General features: G+C 41.8%; 2 protein-coding genes across 2 annotated transcripts; both read left to right on the forward strand.

The window, feature by feature from the left end:
- Positions 1 to 1,307: 1,307 nt before the first annotated feature.
- On the forward strand, positions 1,308 to 1,715 carry LOC143637702 (zinc finger BED domain-containing protein DAYSLEEPER-like). The gene has a single exon (XM_077105032.1). The coding sequence runs from the start codon at positions 1,308 to 1,310 to the stop codon at positions 1,713 to 1,715; it is 408 nt and encodes a 135-aa protein (XP_076961147.1).
- A 6,957-nt stretch (positions 1,716 to 8,672) lies between these two features.
- Positions 8,673 to 9,297, forward strand: LOC143637712 (uncharacterized). Its single transcript, XM_077105038.1, has 2 exons — positions 8,673 to 9,161; positions 9,241 to 9,297. The coding sequence occupies exons 1-2, from the start codon at positions 8,673 to 8,675 to the stop codon at positions 9,295 to 9,297; spliced, it is 546 nt and encodes a 181-aa protein (XP_076961153.1).
- Positions 9,298 to 22,575: the final 13,278 nt, after the last annotated feature.

Here is a 22,575-nt window from a genome sequence, read left to right on the forward strand (position 1 = left end):
GGTTCCCGACCTAACCTGGTGGAACCGACCCGTAACCTGTTTCAGTTCATACCGGGTGGACCCAATACCCGGTTTGGGTATTTTCATACCCGGAAACCCTACCCGGGTCTCCCATTTATCTCAAAAATTGGTTCATACATGGTTCCGGTTCCAACCCAGTTCCGGTTCGTATCCGGAATAACCGGTTCCACCGGGTATTTAACTGAGTTTTTTCAAACTTTACAAACGGGTGAATTTAACTAGTGATGTTTGCTCGGCACCACATGGATTACCGGAATCCTACCTTTGTGTCATCGCTCATTAGGTCGATCCGGTTTCTTGGCAAATGATGAAACACGCCATCGTGTTTGAAAACTTTTCGTATCCACGTATCATCGAAAAATTGTTTGAAATTGTAGATGAGGTAATAACGACATTTAGCTTGAGGAAAAAATTATTTTTATGTCGTTTGATAACGCAACAAACAATACAAATGCGGTTGAAAATTTTATCATAAAATATACACCACCTTGTTACGAGAATTTTTTTCATGCTCAATATGTTGCACGTATTATCAATTTGGTTGTTCAAAAAGGTCTCGCCGGTGAAACATGGAAGCCTGTTTGAGATGCTTTAGATATATGTTACAAGATGTTTTCAAAAGTAGGAAAAGAAGACATCTTGAATAAAAAAAACTATTGCAAATCGGTTGAAAGAAATATTTGGGGCCGAATTGGGACGTTCCAACCTGTTGGAGGTCAAATTGTCATATGCACTCGTGTGCTTTTGCCCAACAAGAAACATTACAAAGTTTTCATAAAACTCTTGTTGATCGGTGCGAAGCCGGTATGTTTCCCGACGGTGCTTGGGTAAATGTCGTCTTTTCTTGGAGTAGCTTGATGTTTTCAAAATCGCAACAACTAACTTATCGATGGTTTATTATCCTACTAGTTGTTGGGTATTGCAAGAATTATACAACATATCCTTGAATTTTAAAGAGTTTGAAGACAAGAATGATCTTTCAATAAGATTGTTAAACCAATAAAGGATTAGTTCCAAAAATATTATGAAAACATACCACCGATTTTTATTTGTGCCGCCATTTTAAACCCTTATTTGAATGTTGTCGGGGTTGAGGCATTGATCGAGAAAATATTTGACAACATGGGTATGCATGAGATCGACCCGATGATGTCGACGGAAGCCAATAAATGTTTTCAGCAAATCCTTTGAAGAACGATCATTATTTCCTACTTTATGGTTCAAGCTCAAAGTCGACTTTTGTGAGGTAAACAACAAGTAGGTAATGTAATTACAAAATTATAAATATGATGAATGTTGTTCGCGAGTCGGTGGCTAAGTTGCAATGGGGAAACACACCAACAAGTGAACATGGTCGATATAGTGGAGCAGACTATGTTGAAGGTGCATCGGCCGATGAAGTTCGCAACCTTGATATTTTGGCTTGGTGGAAAGGAAAGCAAAACGAATTCCGTACTCTTTCCGTCATGGCTCGTGACTTGCTTAGCATCCAAGCTTCAACAGTAGCTTTGGAATCGATTTTTTCTCTTAGTGGAAGGAAACTATCGATGCAAAGAACAAAACTTACTCCGGAGTCGTCAGAGATGTGCATTTGCCTACATGATCATTTAGACGTTGTGGATCGTATACAACACAAGACAGACTTTGAAGATGAAATACCATTAGAACTGGTCAAACTAAAAAAAAGAAAATGACTGAAACGCGTCAAAACGAGTTGACATTTCTTGAAGTTTTTTGTTCTTTTTTTTTATGGAACAAGAAACTGGAGGAAACTTTTTAGCACTTTTACTTTTTAGTTTTTGGTTTATATTTCGAGTCATTATGTTTTAATTAATTTTTTGAATTTTTTAATGAGGAGTTTTTGAAATGGGTCAAAATAGGTTGAGATTTCAAAACCCTCTCATTAAAAAATTCAAAGCAAATAATTAAAAAAATATAGCATGAAATATAAATCAAAAACTAAAAAAATAAAAATACTAAAAAGTTTTCTTCGTTTTTCTCGTTCCATAAAAAAAACCTTGAAAAATGTCAACCCTTTTTTGACTCGTTTCAGTCATTTTCTTTTTATAGATTGACTCATTCTATACATTATAATACAACACATTCAACCTAAGGGTCACATTTGCCACCCCTAGTTTTAATCATGTAATATGTAACACGAACCAATCGATCGACTTTCATGTAATTTCTATTTGTTTTATTAGTCTTGCTTTATTTATTATTAATCATGTTTAATAGTTTAATAGTGTAGTGTAACCGTTTTTTAATATTATTAGTCATTTTTTTATTACCGGGTTTTATGTAACCGATTTTTATTAAACTTTTCAAAGTGTTATCGGTTTCTTTTAAACTAAGTCTTAAACTAACAAAAAAAACCACTTCATTACATTAACGACGAATGTTTATTATAAAAAACGACATAGTACAAACATTATTAAACATAAAAACTTAAATAGCAAACACGGTTCGTCGTGTTCATCCCGTTCTCTACGCCCATTAAGCTCTGTTACCGGTGACATGTGCTTGAGTTGCAGAGCCGGGCGACTCTCCCGCTCTGGCTTTCTTGGCGTCCATTTTTTTTTTCACGACAATACTTATTGGTATGCTTTCGGAGAGTGGAGTTCGACCCCCGCGTTCAGAAACTTGACTCAATACTTGCACCGCGCCATCTCCCGTGAGTCGGTCATAATGCACAAATCATAATGAACCCAAACCTCGGGGCATCTTGGTGTGTCGATGACCATAACAACATCATCGTTTGTTGCCATTGTTTGCCGGTTTATTCGAAATTGAGATTTAAAGTGTGTTTTAGAGTTATACAAGTGGTTATTCAAGTTCTAAACTTAACATAGCTATTTATAGTATGTGTATTTGTGTTATATGGTTAAAAACCGGTTCCAACGGTCCAAAAACGGCAATATAGCCGTTGGAACTGGTTCATAACGGTCACATTTAATTTGAAAATGGAAAACCCAGTGTACCCGGTTTTCGGGTATAACCCGTACTCGGTTCCTACCCTACCCGCTTCCACTAAATTCTCATATTATCCTACCGGGTCAGGTCCGATTCATACCCGGTTCTTGACAAAACTAGGTCCAGTTTGTACCCGGTTTAAAAATACTCGATTCCTACTCGGTTCTGGGTTTTCAAAATACCCGATTTGTGCATGTCTAGTATGTAGTTCTTTCCTTGTTAATCACAAATTTACTATTGTCGTTTTACACCAATAATTATAAACTACTCTCGTTGTCCAAGTTTGAATGTAAGACTTCTCATTTAACAGGTATGTGCCTCTATCAAATTGGTTGGCTAGCCCACATTAAATCTTTGTATGTAGTTGATCTGCCTCGAAAAGAAAACGAAACAAACAACAAAAGAAAATAGTAAATAAGTTTCTTGTCTCATCCCACCCCTTCAACCCTGTTTCTATAAACGACGTCCTAAGGACCTAGGACCGACCTTGCAAAAACTGTCTCATTACTTAAAACCGTTCCCACTACACATAAAAAGGACACGCTAGTATTAATTTCATGAATACCATCATTCAAATCCACTTGTAAGAGGAGAATTGTCAAAATGGTAAGTAACTATTATTTCAATTTTAAAAAATGAGAGTTTGTGTTACACACTTGTAGACTCAACCTTAACCTTAGTTTAGTGAACCTCAAACCTGACTTCATGTGTGATTTAGTTAATCACGTTTCATTTAACCTTATGTCAGAGTTAGTATGTGGGTTGATATTAGGACGCAAACGCATATGAACCTAACAAACAAACAAGAATAACCTGTAATATTATTATTTTAATGGTAACTTACATAGACAATTACATACTAAAGACATATACACGAGCAACAAGCAAATACAAAACATTCATTATAAATAAGATTATTTTTAAATACTTTCACAGGTATAGGATGGGTATGGTAAGCCAAAACGCACATGCTTATAAAATATTTGATATTCATCCATTGACTTTTTACATTTTATATTTTAACTAGAATTTAGGACCCGCGCTTCACGACGGGACCATTAAATCTAACAAAAAAACATAAGTAAAAATGTTAAGCCATAAACTCGTTGCAAGTCGATGCGAAGTCAGTATGTATCAAGTTACGACATCGAAACTAAACAAAATAAATGAACCTGTAAATGCCAAAATACAACAAATTTTTATATGTGGAACTAAAAAGACCGGCATGTTACAGTTGCGAACCAACACAAATTCGGTTCGTATCAGCGGTACCAACACAAATCCGGTTCGTGTCAGCGATACCAACACAAATTCGTAAACATAAATTAGTAATCCAAAATAATATTTTAAAGGCGAGCTAGGTATCAAACGTTGAAACGTGGATATAAACCATGCGACGATGAGATATTTTTATATCACGAAAAAAGTTTCAGTCATTGTAAAGATGAACTATAAAAAATATGTAAACAAAGTTTAAGAAAATCGTTTAACCAAAAATAAGATATGTAAAACCGACACTTGTCCAACTTTAGTGTTTAAAAATATAGTTAGTTAAATATTTTAATTAGTTGATAAAAAATTATTATAAAGGAAGTAAAAACTATTATTTTATTTATGAAATTATGATTAGTAAATTAATGGTTATAATAATTAATAAAATATTAAAAATAAATAGTAAAATGAATAGTGACTTTGTGAGTAGGATACAATCCCCTTTTTAATATATATATTAATTTATTTGGAAATAAAAACGTAAAAAGTTATAATAGTGAGAATATGTATTTTGGATTCATAACGAGTAATTTTGTTGTAGATTAACATATGCGTGCATTACATGATGGGTATAAGATTGAGAATAGGACTAACAGTCTAGCGTTTCCAACACTCATTGGTCGTTGTTGAATGGCCGATCAAAAATAATATTAAAATTCGTTTCCTATTCACCTTAACTGGTATGTTAAATAGACTTTCGAACCATAAAAGGTAAGTGATAGGTGTTTCAAGTAATAGATTTTATGTATCATGAAGTGTATTATTAAATTATGAAATACGTAGATTTGGATGTTGAATACACTAGCAAAGTTTAAGTGGAAATAAACGAACATACAAATGTCTTTAACAATTAATAAAAGAGAATCACCCTTGGGTTCAGATATATAAGAACATAGATTTAAGCTCCACATAACTTGATTTTAATAAAGCACAATTGAAAGTCCAGGATTGCTAACAAGAATTCCTAATCGTATACATCAACATCATCTATTATATTTAAATGGTGCAATGTAACCGTCACGACACAAATCAAGGACCAACATATGTTTTATTAACTAGAAACAATTAACAAAACCTAGTACACATCAATTCTAATAGCAGTAAGATCTCACAATGTCAATGATGCAAGAAAATCTCAACAGTTGTGAGTTCCAAACAACATTAACAATTGTAAACATACAACTTCAATCAATGGATAATCAAATCAAGTCAAAATACTGAAACACAATCTAGTTCTTAAACTCCTACACCTGGAAAGCCGCTTGTGATTATCGTGGAATCTTCAAAGGTGGGTGGAATTGATGAACACATGAAGAAAGCTTGGAGGAAGATTAGAACCTTCAGAATCTACACTTCAATGACTTGATTGGAATTTTTAGGGTACATATAAAAGTTCATATAAATGCTCAAAAGTTTACAGTCTAACTTCAAACACAAACAAATAAACGGAAAAAAACAAATTAATGAGAAAAACCAATAACGGGTTAATTCCAAGGTTTAATTGTCTTTGAAAAAAAATAAAAAAATAATAATTTATTTTTAAAATTTAAAAAAAAAAAGAAAGTACGATTTGTATCGACCAAGTCCGGCTACTGATTAACGAGACCAAGTAGTTAAAAATTCATTGACATAGGGGCGTCTAACATTTAATCCCTGCTGAAGAAACACTAATCGACCCCGGGCAGATTACGGATAATCTGGGGGTTAAATAGATGTTTCCCACGAGGATGTCCAGCAAAGAAAGTTGTTCTTCAGGTGACCTGCAAAACAGACACCGTAAGCTCGTCACTGAGAAGGGGGGGTTCCTCCTTGTGACCACCCTCCGGTGTGAGAATCAGACTAGATTGCTCTGAATATAAGTGTATATTAAGAGATTGCTAGAGAAGATAAGATAATGAGATATCCGATAATGTCCTTACCATTCCAAGGTGTTGGAGTATTTATAGCCGAAGGTAGGTTTCCAAGAAGGTACAGCCGGCTGAATAGTATTCCTGTTCTACCAACAGTGGGCTACGCACAAGCCATGCTGGTTGGTGGATAGGCTGCGGCTGATAGTGACAAGGCCGGCTGTATACTGTTCCTTTACTGCCGGCTTATGCACTGTTCCACCAACTGTAGGCTACGCACGTCCCACAGTGAGGGTTGGTGAGTAGGCAGCGGCTAATAGTGACAAACAGTACTAGAGGGTGCTCCTCCTTGTACTGTTGTCGGTGAGCTGTCACCCTGTGATTGGTTCATGGGCTGTTTTGGTCTGATCGTCTATTTTGCCCATACCTTGGCAGGTATAGTACAAAAGATCTTCCAGAAGCATACGGACTGGCTCATTTGGGCGGGAGTATTCCCGCATTGCTCATTCCTTCAGGTGATATTACTGAAGTATCGAGTTAGTGCCTTGTGCGTGTAGCATTGCTATTAGTGCGGGTAGCCTTCCCTGATGGCTTGTATCCGCACCTGCGGGAACAGGCGGGGTACTTCACCATTGGGAGGCTTTCCCTGCGGGAACAGCTGGCGTACTGCGCGTAAGGTCTTCATCTCTGGGCATGGTGGGTCCTGCGGAAGCAGTTGGTCCTTGCGCAGACGTCCCTCTTCAAGGTGAGTCTTGCGGGTCCAACTGGGCTCTGCTGGGATCTACCTCTTCACCTGCCTAGGTCCAATTTTCACAACACTTGTATAACTGGTCGCATAACTTAACTAAAATTAATTGATTAAAGTATGATATGTTGTAATTCATTCACATAACTTTATTTTATACCACCTCTATGTCTTGGAATACATTATAGTGGTATATTATATTTTACGTCCTTGTGACAGGCATGCGCCTATGAATTTATATTATTAATTAAACCAACCCCCCCCCCCCCCAAAACAAAACAAAATATAAATATTTAGACAAAATGGCAAAAGACGTCATTTATGTTTGTTCTGATTTTCATTAATCATCCTTTATCGAAACTAATAGCAGAAGACATAATTCATGTATCAAATATGTTGCACGTTACGTCCTTTAGCACTAACCTAGTTAAAATTGTCCGTTAACTTTGGTCATGTGCTTTGCACATGAGGCATTTTTGTCATTTTACCCCTTTAAGGACTTTATATGTATTTAGATTAAAGATATACCTTCTTCATCACCATCCAACCTATCACCACCATTCAAACCATGAACTCCGACCACCACCGACTCCGGACACCACCATCCTCTCTCTCTAAACTTTGGCGACCACCATCAACTCCGGCCACCATCCAACCTCTCTCTCACACACACCCCTCTACCATCCCCTCCCCATAATCATCTTCTTCATCACCATCAAAACCCGTTTCCCGGCGACCAACTCCCACCCAAATCGATTTACATCCGGCCGCACAGGGGGGGGGGGGGGGCAACGACCAACTCCCTCTCTCTCATTTCTCATCTCTGTAGTCACTTTGAAGACCACCGGTTCTCAACCACGACCACCACAGAAAAACCCTGACACCACCACCGTTCTCGTATCCCCCAGTCAATTTTCCGGTGATTTGGCTAAAAATAATCAGATCTGACTAGATATACACCTTGTTTGCGACTTATATCATCTTTGAGTAAGGCAGATCTAAGATCTAAAAGGTTCAACCTTCCACCACCACACCAACTATACACCGACGATCAGAGATTAGCCCTAATCGGTTGTCCGGTGGTGGTGTGGTGCAGGTGATGTAGCGACGAGGAGTTAGGTGAACGCCGGTGATGATTAGAGATGGATGAGATGTGTTAACGGGAGATAATATCATTGTAGTTGTGTGAAGATTAGAGATGGAGATGAAAGCGAAGACGATGGCGTCAGTGGTGGTGCGATGGGTATAGAGAGAGTGGAAAGAGAGAGAGGGAGAATGCTTTTATTTTAAAATACCTTTATTCTTTTATTTTAATCATTAAGTATGTATTAATTTACTTAATTACCCTTATATGTTTTGCACATGACCAGATTTAACGAGAAAAATTAACGGGGTTAGTGACAAAGAACGTAACGTGCAACATATTTGATACATAAATTATGTCTTCTGCTATTAGTTTCGATAAAGGTTGTCTAATGAAAATCAAATTAAATATAAAGAACGTCTTTTACCATTTTGTCTTATATTTATAAGTCAGTATATGCATACTCCTGGGTCATGCTTTTTGTGTATAAGCCACACCCACACCTACACCCACCTCTCTCTCTCTCTCTCTCTCTCTCTCGGTCACCACCACCTCTTCACTGCATCCCTCTCATCTCTCTTCCAATTTTAGGGCTCCTTAATTAGCTCTCATTTACCACTACAAAAAGAAACAAACAGCTTCTTCTTTCTTCTTTATAAACATTAAGAAATAATCTCTATTCTCTCTTTAAATACAACCACCATATTACATATTATATTACACAATCACCATGACGACGATGCCGGCAAAGCATCATCATCAACCACTTCATAACTTCTCACTTCCGTTCCTCAAGTGGGGCCACAGAACCCAATCCAACCGCCGCCACCACCACCACCGCAACTCACCTCCCACCGACTCCTCTGACTCATCCGACCGCACAATCCACGGAGAGAAGGAAAACATTAGCACGAAACCAGCCACCGATGTCGCTGCTGACGGTGACGTTAAGCCGTGGAATCTAAGACCCAGGAGGTTGACGATCGAAGACGGTAACGGTGGTTATAACCGTCTGAAATCGGATAATAATAATGAGAAAGAGAAAGAGAAAGACGACGCTGCCAACAGGAAGAAGAAGAAGAAGATGAAGAAGAAGAAGAAGGAGTTATGGATCTCCTTATCCAAGCAGGAGATCGAGGAGGATGTCTACGCCTTTACGGGATCCAGACCCGCTCGAAGACCCAAGAAACGCAACAGAACGCTCCAGAAACAACTTGATGTATGTGTCTGCGGCTTAACTTAACATTATTACTCTCAGTGATTAGACTGATTGATTCCTCGTATGATTCATATTGCAGAATGTTTTCCCTGGGTTGTACCTGGTTGGAGTTTCTGCTGATTCCTACCGAGTTTAACCTACCAGAGTTTTAATTAGAGCTTCTGCAATGGTAAGTGTAGGGGTATGGTGCTAAACCCGGCTTACGACCTTAATTTATTATGTTTGGCTTATTTTATTATATGGATTAATACAATATTATTGGGCTGAGGGGGTTTTGTGGAGGTAACCCTAACTGGGCTAGGCCCATTAGGGTACTATGATGGTGGCCATGAGGCTCCCTATATAAGGAGGTCTCCACCTCCTTATTAAGGGTTGTTATTCTCGATAAGAGCCATCACCATAACCATTTTTGTGTCTGTAAACAAGAGATCCTCGAGATTTCTTAGCAGTCACCTCCACACCCCCAAAAACCATTGCAGATCTCAAGCTACCGGAGAAGAAAATCGAGTCGTGGTTCGTTCATCTCGAAGACCGGGGAACATCGTCATGGATCAGGTCAGATTCATTTCATGTTTCTTCATTGGCGCCATCCGTGGGACCGGCAACGAACCACACTTCTTTTTTCGTCTCGGTCCTCCGATCTGTTCTTCAAATACTCTAGATCTACGATTTCTTCTTTCAGATCTGTTCAATGGAAGTCCAAAAATCCGCAGATCTAAAAATATTTCTAGATCCGGAAATATACAAGGAGAAATACCACCAAACTTTGGGGAAAACCCTTAGATCTGTGTTTTTCTAAGTGAAATATACCAGATCTAGTTATGATTTTTTCAGATCTGGGTTCGTTTGAGCAATAGTCACATTTCATATTCATAGATCTATAAATCCTTTCAGATCTGTTGGTTTTTACATAAAACCTACCTGATGTGGATATTCAAAATCTCTAAATCTATGAATATATTTTATGGTGTCATACAAAATAATAATAAAAAGTAATGAGGGCACTGTCTCATACAAGGGAACAAGATCTGAAAAGGTGACAGGAGGTCATATTGAAAGGCACGCACATGCTTTGCCTTGATTAGAGCACCAAACTATTAAGGGTTGGAAAATTGACAGAAAAATCGGTGTGCTCGCCATCCGCACTCCGGCCTCCGCATAACCCATCCGCGGTACATAGGAGCATCTTCCGCGGATAACATAAACAGCTTCAGCAAGCAAAGTTCCCGCAAGGCGTTATCAAAGCCTTGAGGGTCAACTTCAGCTTCCGCGAGCCGTGAGCAAAGTTCCCGCGAGGCGCAATCAAAGCCTTGGGGGTCAACTTTCAGATTCTGCATGCGCGCTCCCAGCGATTTTACTCCGCCACAGCGGGTTGCATGCGCGCTCCCGGCGATTACTCTCCGCCATAGCGGGTCGCATGCGCGCTCCCGGCGATTACTCTCCGCCACAGCGGGTCGCATGCGCGCTCCCGGCGATTACTCTCCGCCACAGCGGGTCGCATGCGCGCTCCCGGCGATTACTCTCCGCCATAGCGGGTTGCATGCGCGCTCCCAGCGATTTTACTCCGCCATAGCCCCCGCATCTCAACTTCAATCAACCGCGGATCAAAATCGCTCCCCGCGGATCAACTATAATCTCATGCGGGTCATTTTTTGCTTCCACGTTACGAATGAAGCTTTATGAACGCTAAGGGTCACTTACCGCGGGTCACATGCGTGTTCCTTAGAATAAATTCCAAACAGCTGGAGGTCACCCACACACGCATATCGGTGCTCCTCCATCACCACCGGAGCAACTAAAGTTAACAGTCTCGGAAAAACTCCGCCACCGCGGAAATATCCATGCTCCGCCGTGATGCATGCGCGCCCGCGAGTCATCACTCCGTCGCCATACATGCGCGCCCGCGGAAACCACCATGTGGGTCGGAAGACGACTCCATGCCTTCGGTTTTACGCAGAAGACTCTGCCTCAATGCATGCGCGCCGCTGCTGATAGTGCACTACGCCTTCATACATCATGCGCGCAGCCGCGCGTCAACACTCCACCGACATGCTTGCGCGCCGCTGCTGATATTGCACTACGCCTTCATACATCATGCGCGCAGCCGCGCGTCAACACTTCGCCACCACGCCGCGTGCCGCCACGTATCAGCACCTGCTGGCTGGCAATGCCACCCGCGGGTCATAAAAGCGATCCGCCTATATACACCTGCGGGCCTGCAATGCCACCCGCGGGTCATAACCGCGATCCGCGTATCAACACCTGCGGGCTGGAAATGCCACCCGCGGGTCATAACCGCGATCCGCGTATCAACACCTGCGGGCTGGAAATGCCACCCGCGGGTCATAACCATGACCCGTGTATCAACACCTGTGGGTTGCCAATGCCACCTGCGGGTCGAAACCGTGATCCGCGTAGCAACATGAACACCTCGCAACCGTGCATGCGTGCAGCCGCGGATCAACACTCCACCACCTGTGGAAGACTTCGCCACGATGCATGCATGCGTCCCCGCGGATGAGCATTCCACCATCATGCATGCGCGGGCCGCGGATAATGCACTACCCCGCCATGCATGCATGCAGCCGCGGATCAACATTCCACCACCTGTGAAAGATTCCAACGCCATGCATGCGCACGCAACCCTTCGCCATGCATGCGCGCTCAACTCCCGACATGCATGCGCGCTCAACTTTCTGCCGCTATGCATGCGCGCCCGCGGATCACCATTCCGCCGCTATGCATATGCGACCTTGGATCACCATCCCGCCACCATACGTACGCATCGCCGGGATCAAGACTGCCACCATGCATGCTCGCCAGCGGGTCACCATTCCGCCACCATGCACGCGCGCCCGCGGATCCTCACTCCGCAGCCATGCATGCGCGCCCGCGGAAACCACCATGTGAGTTCGAAAGACGACTCCATGCTTTTGGTTTTACGTAGAAGACTCCAACGCCATGCATGTGCACCCAACCCTCTACCATGCTTGCGCGCAACTCGCCGCCATGCATGCGCACTCAACTCTCCGCCATGCATGCGCGCTCAACTTTCAGCCGCTATGCATGCGCGCCCGCGGATCACCACTCCGCCACCATGCATGTGCGCCCACGAGTCACCACTCCGCCGCCATGCATGCGCACTACCAAGGATCAAGATTCCGCTGCCATGCATACGCGCCATTGGAGATCAAGTCTCCGCTTCCATGCATGTACACCGTTTAAGGATCACCCACACACGCCATATTTAAAGGTTGGGAATCCTTATAAACCCATACGGCTACGCGCCAAACTTAAAGGTTGAGAATCCTCATAAACCCATACGGCTACACGCCATATTTAAAGGTTGGAATCCTTATAAACCCATACGGCTACGCGCCAAACTTAAAGGTTGGGAATCCTCATAAACCCATACGGCCATGCGCCAAACTTAAAGGTTGGGAATCCTCATAAACCCATACGGCTACACGCCATATTTAAAGGTTGGGAATCCTTATAAACCCATACGGCTACTGTAGGTTCCCAGACGGATCTACACGAGATATCGCGTTCTACGTAGGTGCGGAATCCCTACGTAAGACGTTACGAGTATAGAAAACAATACGAGCTAACACACGATACGATAATCAAACACACGTTGTATTCCAACCGTAAACACGTGATACTATGATCACTGAATACAAACTCTCTGACTCGAATACACGAATAAACTGGAATACTAATAATAAGCCGTAAACAAAACAGCTTATATAGACACGAAAACTTCGCCTGGCATGTTCAGGCGAAGTTGTCCCTAACTTCGCTTGTCTAACAAGTTCACCCATATCAGCGAACTTGTTAGCAACTTCGCTTACATACAAAACTCAAATCTAACTAACACGATTACAGACACTCGACACTGAACTACTGACATCATGCACCAACAGACTCCCCCTTGGCAGTAGCTTCATCTCTTTAGCTTCAAACACGTGTCTAGTAATCTTCAATCTTCTATCTTCAAGCATGCACTCCTTCTCGAACACAAACCGAGACAACTCTTTGATATTTCCTCGCTTCGTCTTTCCAAGCAGGAATATAAAATATCTTCTTATCATTCAACACCTGCAAATCAGCTTGCGATAAGTTTACCAAGTGCATCGGATCATAAACTCTTAGCACCTCTTGTTCATCCTCGTCTTCCATCACTGCCTCAGCTGTCTCACAATCTACATACCACCACTTCAGGTCTTTAAGCACATCCTTGGGCATTAATTTCATCGGTACTTCTTTCAAACACCGGATCGGTTTATACTTCATAATCATCCAAGGTTTTCCATCAGCTCTTAAACCTCTATCCTTGTCTTCAACAAGTTTTCCCTTTTGTGGTTTCAACAGCTCAAATTTCTTCTCTTTTATACTCTCTTTCCACACAATCTTCCCAATGACTCTAGCCATATTATCGTCACTTCTGTTTATCAATCCCAATCTGGCTAAGTCTTTCACTTCACATTCTGGCAGTGTATTCAACGATCTCAACATCCTTCTAAAGTACTGAACACTGTCATACCTTTTAATCACGAAGAGCCTCAACTGCTCATCATATATCCAGCAAATAATTCCTTTCTTCGCTTCAGCATAGCCTTTAATGTTGTAACTCTTCTTAAACATTGTAGGGACCGCCGGTTTCTTCGTTTTGACGAACCACTGAGCATAGCCTTCTTTCCATCTAGGCTGCTCTTCCCATTCAGTCTCATCACTTCCAATCTGTTGACTCATATCTATCTTCTCAACATCTGGTATCTCATGCTCCACATTTTCCTCAACTATCTCTCCCTCTTCTATCTCTGTATCAATCACAATCTCTTCTCCAATCTTCTCTATCTCATCACTCGGTAGTACATCATCATCACCAACCAAACCATCATCCATCTCCTCTACGTCCACTACCACCACATCATCACCACCAGCTGCAGTTGTCGACTCCCCCTGAGTTGTGGAAGTTCCAAGAGCTTGATCAGTTCTTGGCAACTCACCACCTGCATCTTTCGATGCATTGGGATCATCGTCTCTATCATTTCGTCTCTTGGTCCTCAACTCATCGCCTTTACAGCTCGTCTCCCCCTGAGATGCCAAGAACTCCTTGAAAGCATCTATGATTTTTCCATGTTCTACCAGCAGGGACGACTGCATCTGATTCTCTGCAACTAGGCGTTGAATAGCCTGGGTCTGGATAAGATTAATCCTTGACTGCTCCGCCACGACCCGTTCAAGTGCTGCTATTCGTTCAGAGTCTGATAGGGTTGCATCGAAATCGAACCTCATATGTGATATATCTTGAGTGTACTGAGGAGGGATTTCCGATGTCACCGGGACCTCAGAAGTAGAAATAGACGTAACCGCAGGTGGTATCGTCACCGATAACCCTGCAGTGGCCACAATAGTCGACTCGATAAATTGTGCCACGACCTCCGTTGGAGTAACAGTCGGAGGCGGCAACGAAACGATCTCAGGAGCCGAAAGTTGGAAAGTAGTGGGTGGGAGGCCAAATGTAGATGAGGTAGCCACCACGGGAACAACCGTAGCGCTTGGCCTTGTAACCTGTGATGTTGAGGGAACCATTGTCATACCGGATAGTGCTGGTGGAGTGAAACGTACCACCCTAGAGCTCTCACCGGCTCCCGATCCTGCACCTATCCGTTCCCTTCTTGACCTCCGGATCAACTGTTGTACCTCTTCCTCATAATCTGACTCGCTGTCATCATCTGTTCTCTTTCTTTTCCCATGTAGTCTTTCTCGAGTTACCATAATCCTTCTTGCCTCTGCCACTTCATCATCAGAATCAGAACCAGCCACCGTAGCAGCTGTCCTAGTAACATTCACACCCGAAGCACGTTCAACCGGGACCTGTACGTTCTCCTCTGGATCCACCCGATCCATGTCAAAAAATCCCTGACCGCCAAACGCTGCGTCAAGGTCAACGTTCTCCTCCGGTGACACAACAGAAGCAGCAGGTATAGCTTGAGGTGCTCCTGCCTGTTGTGGTGCCGGGTCCCTAAACTCGTCCCCACGAGCAGGCACATACCCCGGGTTGATCAAGTACCCAAAAAGTGGAGTATGTCGAGGACGGAGCTCAGGTTTGCTCCTCGCACTAGAGGATCTACATTGGGCGAAGATCCGTTTATTCACACTCTCAACGTAACGGATCGGACGGCGCTGAGGAAGCGTTGGAGCAACATGATTCAAGATCATTTGAAGAAATCTTGGATACATGATAAATCGCTCACGCGCCATTGCTCTTCTTTGACGATCAATCTCATAAAAGACCATCTGACTAAAGCTGTGTCGCTTGTTGTAAGTCAGAGCAGTCATCGCTGACTGCATGGTCGCGCCCATGCCATCAGTGCCCGCCTTTCTCCCTGACATGCAAACAATCATAACATGCATGAGAAAGCGCCACTGATCAAGTAAAAATCCTTTCCTCCTCTGCGTATCCCCCAAGGGAACAGAGTATCCCATTCTCAAAAACGCTCCATCACGGAAAGGAGCTACAAACTCTGTCGGGTCATCCCTTGTCTCATTTCCAAACCGTAAAGCCGCCCGGATTTGTTCAGAAGAGAACTGAACAATCTGATTGTTGACTGTTGCGCGCATCACCGGGGGTTCGACTCTACAATCATATTCCACGGTCTGCCAAAAATCCTCAATGTTGGGCAAGGATATCGGCAGAGTTGTTGTAATCGCATGGAATATCCGCGAGCGTAACAGAAATGTGATGATTTCGCGGAAATCATCAACTCCGCTCGCCTCCGGGTCTAATGTTATATACATGTTGTGACCCGGGAAGAACTGTCTCTGGTTATCACCTGCGTCATCACCGCCTGCACCACCTGCTCCAGCTACAGCAGCCATATCTGCAACAAACAGGCTAAGTTAGATAAACGTCAAAGCAAATCACAAGTTCGCCTGTTCCATGAGCGAAGTTGTGATCTATTCTGTACAGGCGAAGTTAAAGGTGGGGCGAAGTTGGGAAACAACTTCGCTTCAACTTGAACTTCGTCTGTTAACTGTTAAGTACAAAGGTTCAGGCGAAGTTAATGAGAACTTCGCCTAACTACAACATCGCTTCCTAAACTGTTTCAAAATTAATTATCAGGCGAAGTTAGACCTCAGGCGAAGTTACGGATAACTTCGCCTAAACTGTAACTTCGACGAATTCGAATCGGCAACAGATAGGTTTATCGAACGACGTGTAGATGATGAAATTTGAGATCGAGGACTCCGTAAAACATGATTTTATGAAGTTTTAGACGTTCAAGTAAATTACTATCACGTAATAACAAGTTTTAAATCGGGTGTTTAAGGTTCGAAAGAATGAGGTCGTGAATCGAGTCGAAATGACCGATGATTAACCTCAATAGACAATGATAATATGATAATCGAACCCTACACACCTTGAATTTGATTTGAATCGAAGTAAGAAAAACCCAGATGATCGAAGAGAAATGCTCGATAAGTTCGCCTAGGTCTCGGATAGGATAAGTTCGCTGGTTTTGAAATAATGAAACTGTTTGACCTAAAAACTTCTTTATATAGGGTCAAAGTTAGTACAGGCGAAGTTACCGATAACTTCGCCTATTCCAGGCGAAGTTATGAACAAGTTCGCCGGTATTTACAAAACAAACCCCTATACTTTGAACAATTTTTAATAAAGTTTTAAAAAACTTCCTTTAAAGCGTTAAATGATACGATCAAGACCAAGTAACCACGTATAAAATCATACAACTACATAAGTAACGAAAATTTGAAAAAATAAAGTACACGGGATCAAATTTCAGTCTCGACAGGGACTACCATGTTTTAGAAAAGATTTGAACATGAATCATACTAATTACGTGACTGTCACACAGATCCGTGTTCAGCTGTATTATGACATAAAGAAACAGGTTGTAAGCAGGTAATCTACTTAAAATGGTTTTCATTGTTTCTGTGACACGGGTTAGGTTCAATTAAGCTCAAAACTTAAGTGGGCAACAACTCAGAGATTATGATATCTCCTATCTATTCTCAAAGCGTATTTGGCTTTCCCCAAGTCACCCCGAATTGACCTCGACCCGTAGTGTCTGATTAAGTAACAATTACTCTTCGATCTTAGACTCTGCTTCCCGTTCACCTTCTTGCGTCTTGATTGAGAATCATTAACATTATGAACTCTAGAAATAATTTTTTTTTTTTAATCTGTATATACACAACTTCACGTAGAAAACAACTGCAAGTCCCGAATCTGGATCACTGCAGTGTCTTGACACGCTATCTTCACGGGAATCAGAACACTCACGGGCTCGTGTATGACTGGGTAATCGCTTTTCTGCCTATCATTCGGAAAGATATATATGAAGACATGCACAACTCTTAAGGAGTTTCCACGTAAAATCGAGTAGATTTAGTTAGTATCACTTCTACTTTTACGCACCATAAAAAGCTACCATGACATACAATGACTGTTCTAAAGTCTTTTAAGCCTAATAACTTCACTAGTTAGGCACACAGAATCAGTATATCTATCACTTTCCAAGGTTGGATCAATTTTCTATTAACATAGTAAAGAAACTTCTTACGAAGTAGTAGACTTGAAAAATAATTTCATCTCCCAGAAAGAAAAAATTTAACTTCAATCGCCCCGACCAAATCAAAGTCTTCAGGGAAACGGCTATCCCGAAGATCCAATGGATCAGCTGGACCGACCACATACTAGTATGTGTCCTTCTAACTAAGTGTGATCGACTAATTTTCAACGAAAGAATGAAAACACATCATAAACCGCCTCGGTCAGTTTCAGTCATCTGGTTAATAGCTATCCTCATATTCTACAAGTAGAAATGAGGACCAAACATATCCGAAGATATGTCCTTCAAACTGAGGCAACCGACATAATTCTAAGCGATAGTGACGTTTTTTTTTTTTTTTTTTTTTTTTAAACAAAAACACACGACATGGTTACTCGGGAATGATCATCCCATTCAGCTCAACAAGGTTTTGAAATCTAGTTTTGTCAAACGCTTTCGTGAAAAAGTCAGCGAAATTATCTAACGTGTCAACCTTTTCGAGCACAATCAGTTTCTTCTCAGCACAATCCTGTATAAAATGATGACGAATGTCAATATGTTTAGTTTTACTGTGCTTTATGGGATTGTTAGTTACTGAGATAGCAGCAGTGTTATCAATGCAAATAGGAGTAAGTGAGAAATTCAAACCATAATCGCGCAACTGTTGTTGAATCCAAAGAACCTGGGAGCAGCAGTTGGATGCTGCTATGTATTCTGCTTCACAGGTTGAAATTGCGACTGAGGTCTGCTTCTTGCATTGCCACGACACTAGTCTGCCTCCAAGAAACTGACATCCACCAGTTGTAGACTTCCGACTCTGATTGCACCCTCCATAATCAGAATCTGTGTAAGCAACTAGCTCCAAGTCTCCTCCTCTCGAGTACCACAACCCCAGCTTCGGCTTGCCTTTGAGATACCGCAGTATCCTCTTCGCACCCTTCAAATGAGATTCTTTTGGGTTTGCCTGAAAGCGTGCACAAAGACAAACAGCAAACATTATATCAGGCCTAGAAGCAGTTAAGTACATTAAAGAACCTATAATAGCCCGATATTGGGTTGGGTCCACGTCTGCATCGTTGTCTGAATCAGCACCCAATTTGTGATTGACGCAGACTGGAGTATCATATGGAGTGCTGTCCTCCATCTTGAAGCGTTTGAGAACATCATGGACATACTTCGTCTGATGAATGAACATCCCGTCTTTCTTCTGATCAACCTGCAATCCTAAAAAGAAAGTTAGTTTCCCCAGAGCACTCATTTCAAATCTCTTCTTCATGACGGCCTCAAACTCCTGACACATGGCGACCTTTGATGCAGCAAAGATAATGTCGTCCACGTAGACTTGCACCAGTAGAAAGTCGCTCCCTTTTCTCTTAAAGAACAATGTGCTATCAATCTTACCTCTTTCAAACTCATTCTCAAGCAAGTAATCTGATAAGGTTGAATACCAGGCACGAGGTGCCTGATGTAGTCCATACAGCGCTTTACTTAGCTTGTACACGTGATCGGGAAAGTCAGGGTCAGAAAAACCCGGAGGTTGCTCAACGTACACAACCTCATCGACTTTACCATTTAGGAACGCACTCTTCACATCCAACTGAAAAACCTTCATCTCCTTATGAGCAGCAAATGCTAAAAACAGCCGAATGGCTTCCAATCTTGCCACAGGAGCAAACACCTCATTGTAATCAATCCCCTCTTGCTGATTAAAGCCTTTAACAACCAGCCTCGCCTTGTTCCTGATAACAATCCCTTTCTCATCTCTCTTACATTTGAAGACCCATTTCGTGCCTATCGCATGCACATTCTTCGGTTTTTCAACCAAATTCCATACTTCCATTTTCTTAAACTGAGCTAACTCTTCTTGCATGGCTTCGACCCACGAGCTGTCCTTAAGAGCCATTTGATAGTTGTTTGGTTCAATCTGGCTGATAAAGCAGGTGTACAAGCACTCGTTGATTATGCCTGATTCTTTAATGCTTGTGTAAACACAGGTGTGCTCATTCAAGCTTTTTCTTGTTTGTACACCATCGGACAGATCACCTATCACATTCTCCAAAGGATGATCTTTGTGAATTCTCGTAGTCGGAACCGAACTGACATTCAGATTATCTTCCAAGTTCGAAGATAGCTCATCAATGGGTGATTGATGTTGAGAGTGAAACGGATTGATGAATTCCTCTTCAGTAGAGGCAGCAGGGGTATTGACAGCATTTGACGAGGAAGGCTGACATTCATCATACTGTGGTCGTTGCACCAAGGTGTCTTCCTCATCGCAAATCATCTTCGTAGCAAGTCTTTCTTCAACTTCTGCACAATCCAAATAAGGTATGTTAAAAGATTTAAAAAGTCTATCATAGTCGAAAACCCCAGCGGGTCCCGTGCTTGGTTTTGGTGATTTGTAACTTGTGATATCAGTGTTACACACCACCTCAACCTTGCTGGTCGATGTATTAAAGACCCGTCTGTTAGGAGTTCCAACAACGTATCCGACTAAGATTCCTTCGTCGGCTACTTCACCAAATTTATAATTGGTCTTTAATATCGAACACGGGGACCCGAATGGTTCAAGACCACTCAAGTTGGGCTTTCTCCCATGCATAAGTTCATAACAGGTTTTATTTAATCTTTTAACAGTTAACACTCTATTAAGGATATAACAGGCTGTTGCAACAGCTTCAGCCCAGAACACCACAGGAAGTTTCGAATCAGCCAGCATGGTTCTGGCTCCTTCAATTAAGATTCTGTTCTTCCTCTCAGCCACTCCATTTTGTTGCGGTGTATACGGTGCGCTGTATTGGTGTTCTATCCCCTTCTGTAAGCAGAAGATCTCCATCTCATAGTTCTTGAACTCAGTTCCATTGTCACTCCTGATGAATTTAACCCGTTTCCCCATGATATTCTCAACCTTGGTAATCAAATTCTTTACCATCTGCACTGTTTCATCCTTTGACTTCAGGAAATATACCCAGGAATATCGAGAGAAATCATCAGTGATCACCAAGCAATACGATGTTCCCCCTAGACTTTTTACATTCACGGGACCAAAGAGATCCATGTGAAGTAGGTCTAGAGTACTGACTATTGAGTTAACCTTCTTGGTGCGATGGGATTTCTTGTGTTGCTTTCCTTTTTTGCACGATAAGCATTAATCTTCAAAGTTGAAATTCTTCAAGGGAACACCCAGCACAAGCCCATTTTTGACAAGGTAGTTCATTTTCCGAAGATGAATATGCCCCATTCTCCTATGCCACAACTCGGACTCCGATTCAGTTGCTTTTGACAGAAGACACGATTCTTCTGTGGCCATCTCAGTCGACCTCGTATCCATGATATACGTATTCTTCACTCTTGGAGCCTTCATAACAATCCAATCCTCTGGTATCTTAAAACCAGGATACAATACAATCGCTTCATTCTTTGTAAAATGTACGGTGTAGTCTTTGTCACAAATCTGCGAAACACTCAGCAGATTGTGCTTCAGTTCTTCAACAAAATTTACTTTCTCCAAAGTCATCTTTCCATTCGACACCGTCCCTATTCCTGTAATCCTTCCACCGCTCTCTCCTGCGAAACTCACTCTTCCTCCTTGAACAGGTTTCAAGTCGTGTAACAATTTCTTGTTACCCGTCATGTGCCGGGAACAGCCGCTATCCACAACCCATTGATTGTTGGCAGCCCTGTTCAACTGTTCCTGCACGATTAAAGCAGATGATTAAAATCTGGGGACCCAAGACCGATTGGTCTTGGGTCGATACATTCCGTACCTTGGCTGTCCAAAGTTAGTATCATAATAATTTCTGTGAGTCCTAACAGGATACCTTCTTGTGGATTGACTATGAGGCCATCCAAACCTTCGTGAATTAAAAGAATTATTACTTAAGGTTTGGTTGTTAGCAGTGAAAAACTGAGATCTATTTCTTTGAAAACCTGGATTAGTCAATTTTCTGAAATTTGATGGGTTTTCATTTTTACCATTATATTGATTACCGTTAGTTCTTTTCTCAGATTTTGAAGTCCTCACACCTCTGAATTTCTGCTTCAGAGGGCAATCAGCAACAAGGTGTCCTAATTGATTACATCTAAAACAACTCCTGTGTTCAACTTTCTTATCAAAAGTTGTCTTAGATGTTGAGGCTGTATTACTGCCCGTTTGTCTCACATATGGTGGGACATACGGGTTTAGTGGAGACTTCTTTTCAGGTGTTTTATTTTTCTCTCCACTTTTTGGTAACACTTCCTCTTGTTTTGTCTCACTCGACTCAGAAGACTTGTCTGAGTTAGATGAGACAGGACTCGGAGCAGAAATCTTAACACTTGCAACAGGCTTACTAACTTCTGGCTCTTTAATAGTAACCTGAACTGCAACTGTCTGACCATAGTCAACATCAACAGATTTCTGATTACTAGGATCATAAGTGTAATTATGATTGAAAGGTGGTGGAACTTCATGATAACCAATTCCTTCCCTTTTTGGGGAACCTTGATCACTAACGAGGTGATCAAGTATAGCGGAGGAATTTCTGAATTGCTCAAGTTTCCTGTTAAGTTCCACCACTTTTACCTGGTGATCAGCTATCTGTTTTTCCCTTTCAGCTATTAGTTTGGTTTTCTCTTCTAGTACTTCATAGCTAAGATCAATCACTTGAATTTTTTCAGCAAGCTTTGCTTTAAGACTTTTAATATCTTTCTCACTAGCTTTAATTTTTACTTTGTAACTATTTTCTCTAGCTTTAGTGAAATGATGATCTTCTTTTAAAGTTTTAAATTGCGCATCCAAACTAACAAACTGATCAGTTATAGTTGTCAGTTGTTCAGACAGATGTTCACAC

Source organism: Bidens hawaiensis, unplaced genomic scaffold (assembly GCF_021521415.1).
Source record: "Bidens hawaiensis isolate Kalapana, Puna unplaced genomic scaffold, B.hawaiensis_p1.1 tig00000636_1, whole genome shotgun sequence".
Lineage (NCBI taxonomy): Eukaryota > Viridiplantae > Streptophyta > Magnoliopsida > Asterales > Asteraceae > Bidens > Bidens hawaiensis.